The sequence below is a fragment of the Phalaenopsis equestris genome, unplaced genomic scaffold, assembly GCF_001263595.1.
Source record: "Phalaenopsis equestris unplaced genomic scaffold, ASM126359v1 Scaffold001321, whole genome shotgun sequence".
NCBI classification, from domain to species: Eukaryota; Viridiplantae; Streptophyta; class Magnoliopsida; order Asparagales; family Orchidaceae; genus Phalaenopsis; species Phalaenopsis equestris.
The window spans coordinates 138998-151828 of record NW_018165760.1 but is presented as its reverse complement, the minus strand read 5'-3'; the positions used below and the strand labels follow the sequence as shown (position 1 = coordinate 151828).

Genomic DNA, 12831 nt, shown 5'->3' with positions numbered 1-12831 from the left:
ATTTCTCATGAGGGGTTGAATATTCGCCAAGGTGGAGATTTGTTAGATATGACTCATATACCATAAAGGGACAGATTCTGGAACGGAGCAGAAGATTCCGTCCAAATTAAGGGAGTTTCCTTATGTGGGTTGGGGGTGAGGTACAGAGATAATTTGGTAATTATATATTGTACTCTAGGGTTTTCTAGAGTTATAAATAGGTCTGTATGTAACCCTAGGTGTAATCCTAAATTCTGTAATCTCTTTTCTGAATATTGAAAGGAATTCGCCGCTCTGCTCCCGAGGACGTAGGCATCTTTGTCGAACCTCGTTAAATCTCTGTGTGTTCTTCTGAATTTGTGTCGATTCCTATGTTTCTTCGCCCTAATTTCTCAACACATCCTACTCTAGCATCTTTTATTTCTGGTAAGGATATAGTTGACAGTATTTTTCTCCTCAATGCGCTCCCATATGGCTTAATTCCTCTATGCATGTTATTAAATTGTATTTCTACAGAACTTGCTTTTACCAAATTGCATTCAATTTTACGGCTAAGAAACCAAGAACTGTGTGTTGAATTTATAGGCTCCTCTAATACGGAAGTTCAAAAAGTTTATTACTGCAGTTTTATGCAACTATGAGTAAGTTATTTTTATGAATCGAAAGCATATCTTTGAAGCCACTTTGCTCAAAGCCCATCTTCTAATCAAGAAAATACATTAAACTCGCATTATTCTTTGCCAATTTTAATTCATTAACCTGTGTTCTCAGTTAAGTGAGTACAATTATTACCTTATATTACATGAAAAATTATTCCATACGGACACCGTATGCAGAGATGCATACTCCGCAGAGATGCATACGCTGTCCGATCTCGACCGTCGATCAAGTTTAAAAAAAAATGAAAAATGAGACCCACCGAAATACACATTTGCTCTGATCGACAGTCGATATCGAATAGCATATGCATCTCTGCAAATGCTATCTATATGAAATAATTTTTCTGATAAGAGAGGTTGCATTCCCCTTGATGATGACATTTTGTCATCTTTGCTTCTGCTAACTTTAATTATGATCAACAAGGACTGCATTTTCCACCGTTTTTTGTTGACTTTTTCTGGTAAGCCAAGCTCAGGTAAACCATGCTTGCTATTAGGCATGCCGGCAGGTTGCCGGTTCAACGGATGTTGACTTTATTTGTAGTCAATTTATATTTCTCTTTGGTTGACTTTAAGCTCTTAATTTTCATGTCGCTTCTTCTTCCGTTGACCTCTTCTTTCTTTGTTGTTTTTAAAAAAGAAAATAATGAAGTGATTTTAATTGACCATGCTAACAGCACCCTTAATTCACTGTGGTTTTAATCCAACTGGTGCAATTGCAATAATAAGTTATGAATAATTAAATAATAATAATAATAATATTATTATTATTATTATTATAATAATTATTATTATTATTATAATTATTATTAAAGGTTCATTTTCACATGTTCAACTGCTGTTTTAAAATAAAGCCTATATTAAAATCTGATGGATTGATGCATAAGTCCATATAAGTCAATCTCAAGGCGACATGATGTATTCTCATCAAAATATATGACTCAAATGTTCAAAGAATAATATTGTGCGATCATCCTACTTCACTTTTGTACAAGGCAAATTTATTTTAATGTTAAGAGTTTGGAATTATTTTGATCTTAAATTTCATAATAAGTAATATATATACATGATACGAGATCAACAAATTTTCACCGTCTAACACTAATATCGAGGTAATTTTTTAGCGAAAAATGTTTAATTTTCAATTAAAAATTATTTAGAACTCTTATTTTAGCAAAATTATAATCAAATTGACATGCTCGATGAGACGAACCCAATCATACCAATATTGATCCAACATGAATTAAATCAAGCCCAAATTAAACCGATAAATCACTTTTGGAAGATTTCAGTGCATAATTGAATGGTTGAATTGATTTCAAATCTGACAAATTTATAGTCAAATTGAGCGTCTTAGCGGGACAAATCCAATGAGCTCAAGATCGCTCAATTTTGAAATTATTAAAGCACTCGAATGTTCGCCAAACGTCATATGATTAAGGGATTCTCCCCAGTCTATCTGATAAAGTGGTATGAATTTCTTTCTTATTTGTAGAGAGGACTTTCTCATACTCTGTAAATAGAGTATTCCCCCTTCTTGAGAGAGGACCAGGTTCTGGGAGCTAGACATTGAACTAGAGGAAGATCAGAACTTGGAGGAGTAGAACCCAAGTGTTCTACACGAAAGATACAGTTAACACCGCAAACTACTGCAGTCACGAACAACTGTAGACTACCGCTCAACGACTGTCATCGACCACGATCAATCACCAATTGCTCCTCTCAATGAAGCCCCTTATGGAATCACAACATGTGTTGCGGCATCTCAACATATTTTGCAAAACAACAAAGCTCCCAACGAAGCAGTATGCACTCTAAAGATGGTAAAACAACACATCCCAAATATGGTGTAACAATGCATCATGAAGATAGTGTAATAACACATCCTAAAGAAGTTGTAACAACACACCCCACATACTATGACCCCCTTAGTACTCCTAAACTTCTCTCCTCATAGTTCCCCATTATGGTCTATGACCTGCGTGGTTCATTACAACTGCGGCTCCATACCACTGTCTTTGCAGCCAACTTACACTATTATGACTCATCTGACCAACTATAAAATTTATAGCTCATGGCTCATGCAGCCCCCAACTCCAGCCTCTGTGACCTACAGGTGTTGTTCCAGACTATGGCCTACGTGCTCAACTATGGCCTATGTGATCCACAACCCATGCAGTCCCAATCTCTGACCTCCACAGCCTACAAATGTTATTGTTGGTTACGACTTCGATCTATGTGACCAATTAAATCCTACATAGTTCACAAATCAAGCAACTCCCAACTCTATCCTTAGAAACCTATAGACATTAGCATAGCTCGTGTAGCTCCCAACTTTGGCCCTAGTGGCTTACGAATGTTATATCATCTCAAGCACCTCTCAACTCCATCCTCTATCGTCATCTCAGCTCATGCAGCTCGTAACTCTGACCTTTGTGGCTTACAAACTTTATTACAGCTAATGTAACTTTCAACTCCATCTTCTGTGACCTACGAAGGTTATCACATTTATGTAACTTCCAACTCCAGCCTCTATGGTTTACATAAGATATCACAGCTTATCCAGCTCTCAAATCTATTTCTGCAGCCTTCAAATATTATCATAGCTCATCACTACAGCCTATGTGACCAATTATGGATGGGTGGCTCACAACTCATACCACTCCCGAATCCAACCAAGTGGCCAACGAACATCATCGCAGCTCATCAATACGACCAATGTAACCAAATACAACCTATGTGATTTGTTGCTCGTGTAGCTTTTGACTCAGGTCTTTTTAGCCTCCATATGTCATCACAACTCACCACTACGACCCATGTGACTAATTATGGCCTACGTAGCTTACAGCTCGTGTAGCTCCCGACTCCTACCTCTACAACCTACAAACATCTTCGCGGTTCGCCATTATGGCTTCCATGACCATCTATGGCCCACGCGACCCACAACTCATATAGCTCTCAACTTCGAACTTTGTGACCTATTAACGCTATCACAATTCAATACTACAACCAATGTGACCAACTAGAGTTTAAGGTTTAGGGTTTAGGGTACCATAACCTAAATCCTATGTGACCAACTACATCCTATGTGACTCATAACTTCTATAGTTTATTTTTACAACTTCTATTACTAACTTATGCTCGTGAAGTAACCATCTAAGACACAACCAAGTACTATTATCACTTTTAACTATGGTCTATACGACAAGCTGGTGATTGCCAAAACCTTAAGAAGAAATATCACTTCTTTGTTATCAGTTTTTTTTTTCATTTTTACATCACTCAATTGGTAATCTTTAGAAGTCCAGGTGAATCACAACATTTTCCTAAAAAAATGTCAGCAACAGAAGCAAAAAATGGAAGACTCAGACTTCAATATATATGAAGCACATTTATATATTGTGCTTGAATTAGGCTTCAACTGATATGATTTATATTTATCTATTGTGTTTGAATGCATAACATATGTATTAGAAACAGAATAAAATATTCAAAATAACTGCCTCAAGTGCTAACCCTACAAAAAAAAATGTATTTATTTGCAAATGTAAGAGTTTTTCAAAAGAATTTTTAGGATAACCAAATTTTGTTATTCTTTTTTATACCTTTTCTTAAAAAATTTTCTAATGTAAAGTCTAAAATAATAAACCAATTTTCCACTTAAGTCATGTTTTTTGTTGGTTGTCCATAATTAGGGGTGTAAATAAGGCAAGTTTGAGCAAAGCCCAAAACTTTTTCGTGTGTGATCAATGATTTTATCTCTTTTCTTTTTTTATTATGTTTAGCTCATGTTCCAAATTATTTGTACGAAATATGTTTGTGTTCAGCTCAATTTAAATTTATTTGCTCAAATTAACTTCATGTTCGACTCAAGTTAAAGTCCAACGACCATCACTCTCATGGGGGCCAAGCCACATGTCTAGCATGCAAAAGAAGAATTTCTTGCATTTAAAACCCTCCTAAGAGTGCATGTAAACTCCCCACCTATGTGGGACTAAACAAGTGTCCATAACTTTGATTTTTTTAATTCCTATATATTTACATATCTATCAGCTAAACTTCAATTTTTATATTTATACCACCCAAATCTCTTATATACATTTTTTTTAAAAAAAAAATACAGTATAAATAAATGATATAAAATTTCAACATTTATCAAGCGAAACACAAATAAAACTCCCAGACATAGATTTTCCAAAGTGCACCTTAATAGACAAGAACATTGAAACAAAAATAGCTTAGCATTTCAATGAAACATCAAACATTTCTGCTTACTTGAGTCAAGCTCCAGCCATTCAAATGCCTGCATATACTTATAAAAATATCCTGCAAATCATATATTTGGGCAAATTAGCCTTTGCTCCAAATTCTGGGAACAATTGATCCATACAAATCACATCCCAACTCCGCTGGGAACCAAAACCTGGAAATCACACCCAATACACAGCACAAAAGAAGGGTATTCCCAGGGTTGAACGGCACTCATTAACAATGGAGAACATCTGAGTCAAAATATTCTTATCAAATTTTCATCAGATAAATTATATCATCATTAAATTTATTTTGAGAGCGTAATAAACGATTAATCAATTAACAAGTGTATTACACTCATATCAAAATTGATCCAATAACAACAAAATTGTCCAAATCAAATTTTACATAGCACACAATTCTTATGCATCTGCATGTCTCACACCTATACATCATATTTACACAAATCACTCAAAAAATGGCACTATTATCACTTTTTCAAAGTTAAATACACATTTTCAAGCTAAAATCACCGAAGTGGCATGCCTGTAAATATGAAAGTTTAGGCGTGAGACATGTAAGTACATACAAAGTGTGTGCAGCTCATGTAAATTTCCCTTGTCTTTTCATAATTTCATGATAGTCCATCCACTCTATCAATCACATCCAAACTCATGTTAAGATCGACGTCAAAATCAATGACGGGAAACAATGGCATCTTCCTCAATTCGTGCTTGCTCTCGGCTATCGGAGAATGGTTGCTGCTCTTGCTCAGTCTATGGTACTTGCTCAGCCTCGGCCGCCTGATCTCAAACTCTTGGCTTTTGCTAATACCCGGTGAAATCTCGTGGAACTTCAGCCCTCTCAGGATCTCTTGGTCTTCTATTGTGAGCAATGAAGAGGAAGTGGCGGTGGGATGAAGTTTGACTGAAAGCAACGGAGCGGATGTCGAGATCTTCTGCGAGGGAAAGCGGATCAGAGATTTAACGGGAGATCGAGCGAGGGAGAAGCATCTTCCGGGTCTCAATAGGCTAATAAAGTGATGGAGGAGAACTATTAAGTCTAATATGTAGGCTTCGGTCTTCTCCTTCTTGGCATGATAGAGAGTCTCTATTCTTGTTGAGTTGCTGTAAGCTAGTGGTTTATGACCCGCCTCCGTTCTACAATAAGATGGGCTTGAATGAATTCCATTAACGAAAGAGAATAAGGGCGAAAAAAAATTAAGAAATTTGAATATTAGTTACCCTATGCACGCCCATTCTCCAACCCAGCCGAAGCCGTGGTGTGCTCTGATTCATTACACAGCAGATGATAACAGTTAGTGAAATTATTAATATAAAGGGAAACTTACATAAGTATCACCCAATTATTATGTATTTACATATCTCGCACCTGAACTTCGTATTTAGACACATAACACTCAAATCTTTAATATCACATAAAAAATAGTACTATTGCCACTAATATAAATATGCAAATACATAAGAATTGTGTGCTATGCTATGTATGTAAACTGCAGAGCTGCTATGTTTGTTAATTAAAAGAATTAAAGAAAAAACAGAGGAGCTACTTGGTGCTGTTTCTATGCAAGTAGAAGATGAGTGCGGCAAAAGTATTAATATGTAGGAAGATTTACATACATACTATTTAATTCATATGTATTTATATACCTAGCACCTAAAGACCAATTTTTACATATTGCCAAATTAACAATGCATGAAAAAGGTGTATTTCACATTTTAAAAGATAAAATAGTGCTAATTTGATGTGATATGAAATATTTGGCTGGTATAAATGTAAAAAGTAAAGTTTATATATTAAATATGTAAATACATAAAAATTATGTGGTATGCGTGAATAAAATAATTTAAATAAAATGTGGGCCATCCCAAGTTTCATTGTTATTTTACATGAACGAAAGAAGCTTGTATGCTTTGTAAGATAACCAAAAGTGTCTCACTTGGTGGTGTTGTTGGCCATTGGGGCCAGCCACTGCAATGTTTTCTCCATTTCAGCCTTGATTTGGGAAACAGGCGGCTGAAATTAAAACGTGGAAAAAATTGAGTTAAAAAGACACTCAGTGTTTCATACAAATAATTTTAGTTGAGCCAAAATGATCATCATAGTTGGTAGATTATTTCCCACCTCAAGATATGATGCTGGTTCAAAAATCCCAAAAGAAAAACACAAATTCTAGCTTCATAATATTTTGTACCTTTTCATTGAGTTGAAATTCTTGCAGTCTCCAGCGTAGTGTAGATTTTATTGCTGGTGGCAAGTTTTGGTACAATGCATCTCTCGTGCTTGGTGGAACAGAACCGGATCGGGATACCTAAAATAACCCTGAGCTCTTAATCAAATCTCATGAACATATTGTTTCGAGGAATTATAAGAGATGAAAAATGCAAGAGCGGTGACTTCAACAGATAAAAGCTCAAGGCCAAATCATTCTGTTGAAACAAACAGTATAATCGGTTGCCTCAAAATTTTTATCATAAACAATAACAAAAATCTAGGAAATAAACTAGTCAATGAATGAGCCGAGGGAAGATGTATAGTATGAAAGTGATAATCATGGACAGATAAAAAAAATCATGTATGCATTTTGTACACTATTCGTATGTGGTGGCTCTATATACTATGACAAACTGAAAAATCAAGCCAAGCCCATTAAAAACCTCAAGTTTGGTCTAGATTTGAGATTTTAACTAAACTAGTTATCTATGATTTAGTTAATGTTTGAGTTTTCATCAAGCCAAACCAAATCGATTTAGCAAATAACTATATAGTTTTGGGTTGTAATCTCCACCAAAACAACTCAACCATCAATCTATTTCATCAATAGATCCTAGTCATCAATCACGATTCATCTATTTATTTTTATATTTTGGTATTCCATCTCATGATGGAATGCTTAGTGAATAGAAAGTAATTTTCCCTCATTTATTATTTAGGTATCATACACATGAGCAAAATGTGAAATGAATATATTCATGATAAGTTGGTTTAGCTCTAGTGGTTAATGAGATTAGAAAGAGTCATCTTAGATGATTTGGTCACATTAAACGTCGACCATCTGATGATTCGGTTAGGAGAATAGATGTTTTAGATTCAACTTATGTTACGAAAGGCAGAGGTAGACCTAAAAAGACTTGGACATATTGTATAAAAAAAGATCTTAATCTATTATAATTAAATGAGTGTGACACTCAATAGGACGCAAAGGAAATATAGGATTCATGTAGCCAACTCCACTTAGTGGAATAAAGACTTGTTGTTGAGCAAAGACTTATTTTATCAAAACAAAAATCCAAAGCAAAATGGAATCAATATAATTGGTTCGATTCAATTTGGTTCCATATTTAATGGTATGGTTTCAATTTCAATTGAGATCGTGCATTGAGGATAGAAAATTAAGATACCTAGAATTAAGCCCCATTCTTGTTTGGTATACCACACATGGACTATTTTCTTGGTTTGCATGCATACAACAATCCCAAGACTTTTAAACAATTATGTCTTTGTTCAAGACTCAAAATGCTTGGGATGCATGAAGGCTTGGACAGTTTTATATATGGAGGATTCTAATAAGGTTTGCAAGCGATTTAGATTTCTCATCAACATATCATCTCAATAGCTATGGTTTCATAATCTAATTTGAAAGATTATTTGGGATTTCTTCTTTGAGGGAGGGAGTACTTAGACTTTAAAAAGACTGGGGAGTAGTTTTTCATTACTTATAGCTTTTATGCCTTAATTGACAAGGCATTAATCTTCTCCTCTCCTGTAGACAAAGGCTTCGTTGAAATTTGATCGCATAAATATTTGAACATCTTTGTATTGTGTTCACTTTTTTTTTTCATACGTTTGCGTATAGCACATCAATAACATATTGCATAAAAAAATTGAACTAATTTGGATTAGTAAAACCTATGAGGCGAGCTTGTGCTTCTAACAAGTGAAATTCAGAACCAACTAAAAAAATGACTCAATCTAGTAATTAACCAAGTTAAAAATCTCAACCCAAACCCCTATGCCAAGACAACGTGATAAATGCTTAAACTGTGTTGTTGGATTAGTGTCTATTTGGCCCAAAATGAACACAATAATCCAATTTGGACATGGAAATCAAATAAAAACAACATGAATAATAATTTAATGAGTTTTTAACTATTTTTTTAAATCTAGTAAAATATGTCAGGCTATTTTTTTTAAGCTACTATGAATAAAACCTGATTTTGTTGTCACTTTAGTTAACCCAAACTCGAAACAAATCATACATGCGTTGAACCGCCCAAATATTTCTCTAGGGGTCCAATATTAGCACACTAATTATGCACTAAGCATGCACTTCCTCATGGATTAGTGCATATGAAGACTTAACCAACAAATCTATCATGGCATTGGAATTAGTTCTAATGGTGATTTGAATAGAACAGCCAAATTTATCCCAAAACTCTTAGATGTGCTTCAGCATTGCTCATTGATAAGCCAACAAGAGTTTTAATAAAACTAAGTTATGTAGGGGCTAAAAGAAACAATGTTGTTTAGAAGTTACACAGAGATAATCAAAGCATGAAACATGAGGTCCATGGTCGCAAGGTTGTAGTATTAAAAATAGCTCCTAATTAACCACAATATTATTATCATGAATTTCATAATTCAGGCTCAAATGAGCTTTGTACAAGCCATTTAAATAGGACAAAAGCTTTCCTAGTCCTCCATCACTCAATCACATCAAGATTCCTGCATAGTCCCACGCACATCAAACTTGGTGAAGCGTGTCTCATTAGTAACATCATAACATAAATTTAACAATCCAAGTTATATTACCATCAACATTGATCTTAGGCCATATGATGCAAAAAATCCAATGCTTACCCACTCCTTCTGGCGCTTTCAAGTACATTGTTACTTGATGGCTATTAGAAATTTTATAAATTAACTCTACTTTAATTTTTTCTTATGATTTGAAAAGTATCACAAGAATAGTGACTATAGTAGAGAGTTTAGTAGTTTCAGCTCTATCAATATATTCTACACTTGTTTTTATTCCTCCAGAAACATTTTGTTTGGTTCCTCCTCTTTGGTAGTTTCTTCCTTAGATTTTACTTGTTTCTGTTAAAAATTCTAAATAGACAACTAAGAAATATAAATAAAATATTTCTATGTTAAGTAAATTTTTTCTTTAAATGTGTAAATCGTACTTATAGAGTTTAAATTCTCAGGCAAGTGCAAGATATAACATTCATAGAAATGTTATTTTTATGGTGACTTTCACCATTTTATTCCTTATTTTCTCCTCATTTTCTTGTTATTAGTTGAGCACACAGTCAAATTAGCCATTGCCTAAAATTCTTTTGATTATATAAAAATTCATTCACATGTGTGATTTTGTGATAATTAAATCTTGTCATGGATCTATTCTTTTAACTGGATTCCATAGCTTATTCAATTTTCATCGAGGGTAATGATTAGTAATTTTTTTTTTGGATTATATATTAAGCCTTGCAAATGTTACGAGTTTGTTGAAAGTTTTCTACATCACATGCTATACATAATTTGGAAGCTCTTAACCCAAGGTATCCAATATCATATTGGTATATACTTGATAATTCAATTAAGATCTTGATTAATACAAATCTATAGACCTAAAGCCTCCATTGATCCCTCCGTCAGCCTAGGAGCATGATACTCTTATGTGGATCTTAACGGCAACAAAGTTCAGTTCTCCATCATCTAATTAATTGAAATGCAAAAATACCCTCAATTAAAAGGCATTGTATTAGATATGATCAAAACAACTTTTATCTAAATGAATGCTAAAAGCTCCCTCCCTCCCTCCCTCCCTCCCAACTGCTCTATCTGAATATCTCTCTCTTTCTTCCTTCATCCTCGACCTCTATACCTGTCCCTATCACTTGTTTTATCCTTCCAACTATGCATGCTATCTAATTCAATCTAAAAACTATTGAAGCAAGCCTCCTGTCAAGGTTATAAACTAAGATAGAAAAAAATTCTCAAGATAAAAGAAAGTTTGGAACCACCACTAAGGTCTATCCTAATGGTAGAATCACCAAAAAAGCAAACTAATTGAGTGATTTGACTACTAAATCTGATTAAAGGAAGTGCCCAAGAAATATCTATTGGAAGTACTAATAACCTTAACACAACCTATCACCTAATCTAAAATATACAACCTATCACCTAATCTAAAATATAAAATTTCAATATAAACTATATATATCATATGTTTGAATTGTGAAAATATTTATCGTAGGCTATATATATCACATGGATAGATTTGTAAAGATGGAATATAATAATAATAAGAGTTAAGAATGAAAGAAGGGTCATCAAGCCAGACCCACCACCATTCTTAAAGGGGTTGACATAGGAGCTCTTTCATATTGTGCGCTATTACATTGTAGCATTTAAAATGTCGAATGAACCACTAGAAAACTAATCACCGAAGAAACATAAATGTCAACTCAATTATAATTAAGAAATCAGATTGAAGTTTCTTCTCTAGTTTCCAACAAAAGATTTTTTATATAATGAAAAGTATTTGTTTTTTTTAGACATCCATTTTATTACACTACTAACATCTGCTATCTTCTACTTGAAAAGAAGAAAGACTGCTAAAAGGTAGAATTTACTTCAAGTGACCCCTACACCTAATCAAAGGGTTCAAGTAATGATACCAAAAGCCCATAAGCAGCTAGGCTCAATATTTGGCCGTAATGTTGGATCGAGCAGCCAAGTATGCCTTTTACATGTGCCAAAAAATGGAGAATCACTAATATATATATATATATTAAAAAGCCCAAGGGCTAAATATCTTCATTCTCCCTTTCTTCAAGTCCTTGATGCAACAAGTATATCTTACATCTGTTTTGGTTTGCGACGTCGACTTTTGGCCAGCCTACACACGCATCTGGGGGGTGACCCAACAGAAACGGATTGTGAATTTTACATAGGAATAAGACTCACTATTAGAGTTTGAAGATCTCAACAAGTATTTTCTTCATCTGTTTGGCATTTATAGCTCTCACCGATCCAACTGCTACTTCCAAACGGCTTGTGAATTTTGCTCTGTTTGGAGATTTTAGGGTAGAGATTATATGCCTAGTTTATAATTATGGTTTTGGGTATATATGTACTTTTTTTTCTTAAGATTTTGGTGTGAGTTGTATACCTGGTAGTTTGGGTTCCTACCTTGGCCCTCTCATCAAACCATTTTTGTACCACTCCTTTCTAATATATTAGCCCTTGGGCTTTTTTAATATATATATTTTATGAAAAGGCCCAAGGGCTAATTTATTAAAAAACGAAAAAGATATATATATATATATATATATATATAATGGTATCCTCAAGTCTCCCACCCTCCTTCCCTTTTTCATTCCTAAAAGAATTATTTTTAATCAACTTGATTAATTGTGTATAAGACAATGTATTGAACTTAGAATAATTCACCTACCCAAATTTTATTAGTATCAAATACCATTTCTAACAAACAACAATATCATTAAAAAAAAAGAGTAGCATGAAATTTCTGCAGAGATACAATCCTCAAATTAGCCTATTTCCTTTATGTTTTAATTAATTGTGTATAAGACAATGTATTGAACTTAGAATGATCCACCTACCCAAATTTTATTAGTTTCAAATACCATTTTTAACGAACAATAATATCATTAAAAAAAAGAGCAGCATTAATCTAGATTCTTTTCTCCTAAATACATGAAAGAAACATATAGTCCGTATAATACAATATTATTTTAAGAGCATGAAAACTTTTGAGAGGCTAAAAAATATATACTTCATGAACAATGAATGTGTACACACATATGCATATGTGCATGCACACACATGCTCATGCTTATGCTTGGTACAAGTACACCGACTCAAAAATAAAATGAAAATATATTTGCAAAGC

General features: G+C 33.9%; 1 protein-coding gene across 3 annotated transcripts in view; it reads right to left on the bottom strand.

Annotated features, from left to right (window-relative positions):
* Window positions 1–5199: 5199 nt before the first annotated feature.
* The window catches only part of LOC110034001, a 28074-nt gene continuing 20442 nt past the window's right edge, over window positions 5200–12831 (bottom strand). For all 3 annotated transcript variants that reach the window (XM_020738215.1, XM_020738214.1, XM_020738216.1), the window contains 4 exons: window positions 7105–7221; window positions 6850–6926; window positions 6134–6178; window positions 5200–6049 (listed from right to left, as the gene is read on the bottom strand). In XM_020738215.1, coding sequence (XP_020593874.1) covers window positions 5524–6049; window positions 6134–6178; window positions 6850–6926; window positions 7105–7221 — 765 coding nt within the window. In that variant the 3' untranslated portion in view covers window positions 5200–5523. The remainder of the gene's footprint in view (window positions 6050–6133; window positions 6179–6849; window positions 6927–7104; window positions 7222–12831) is intronic.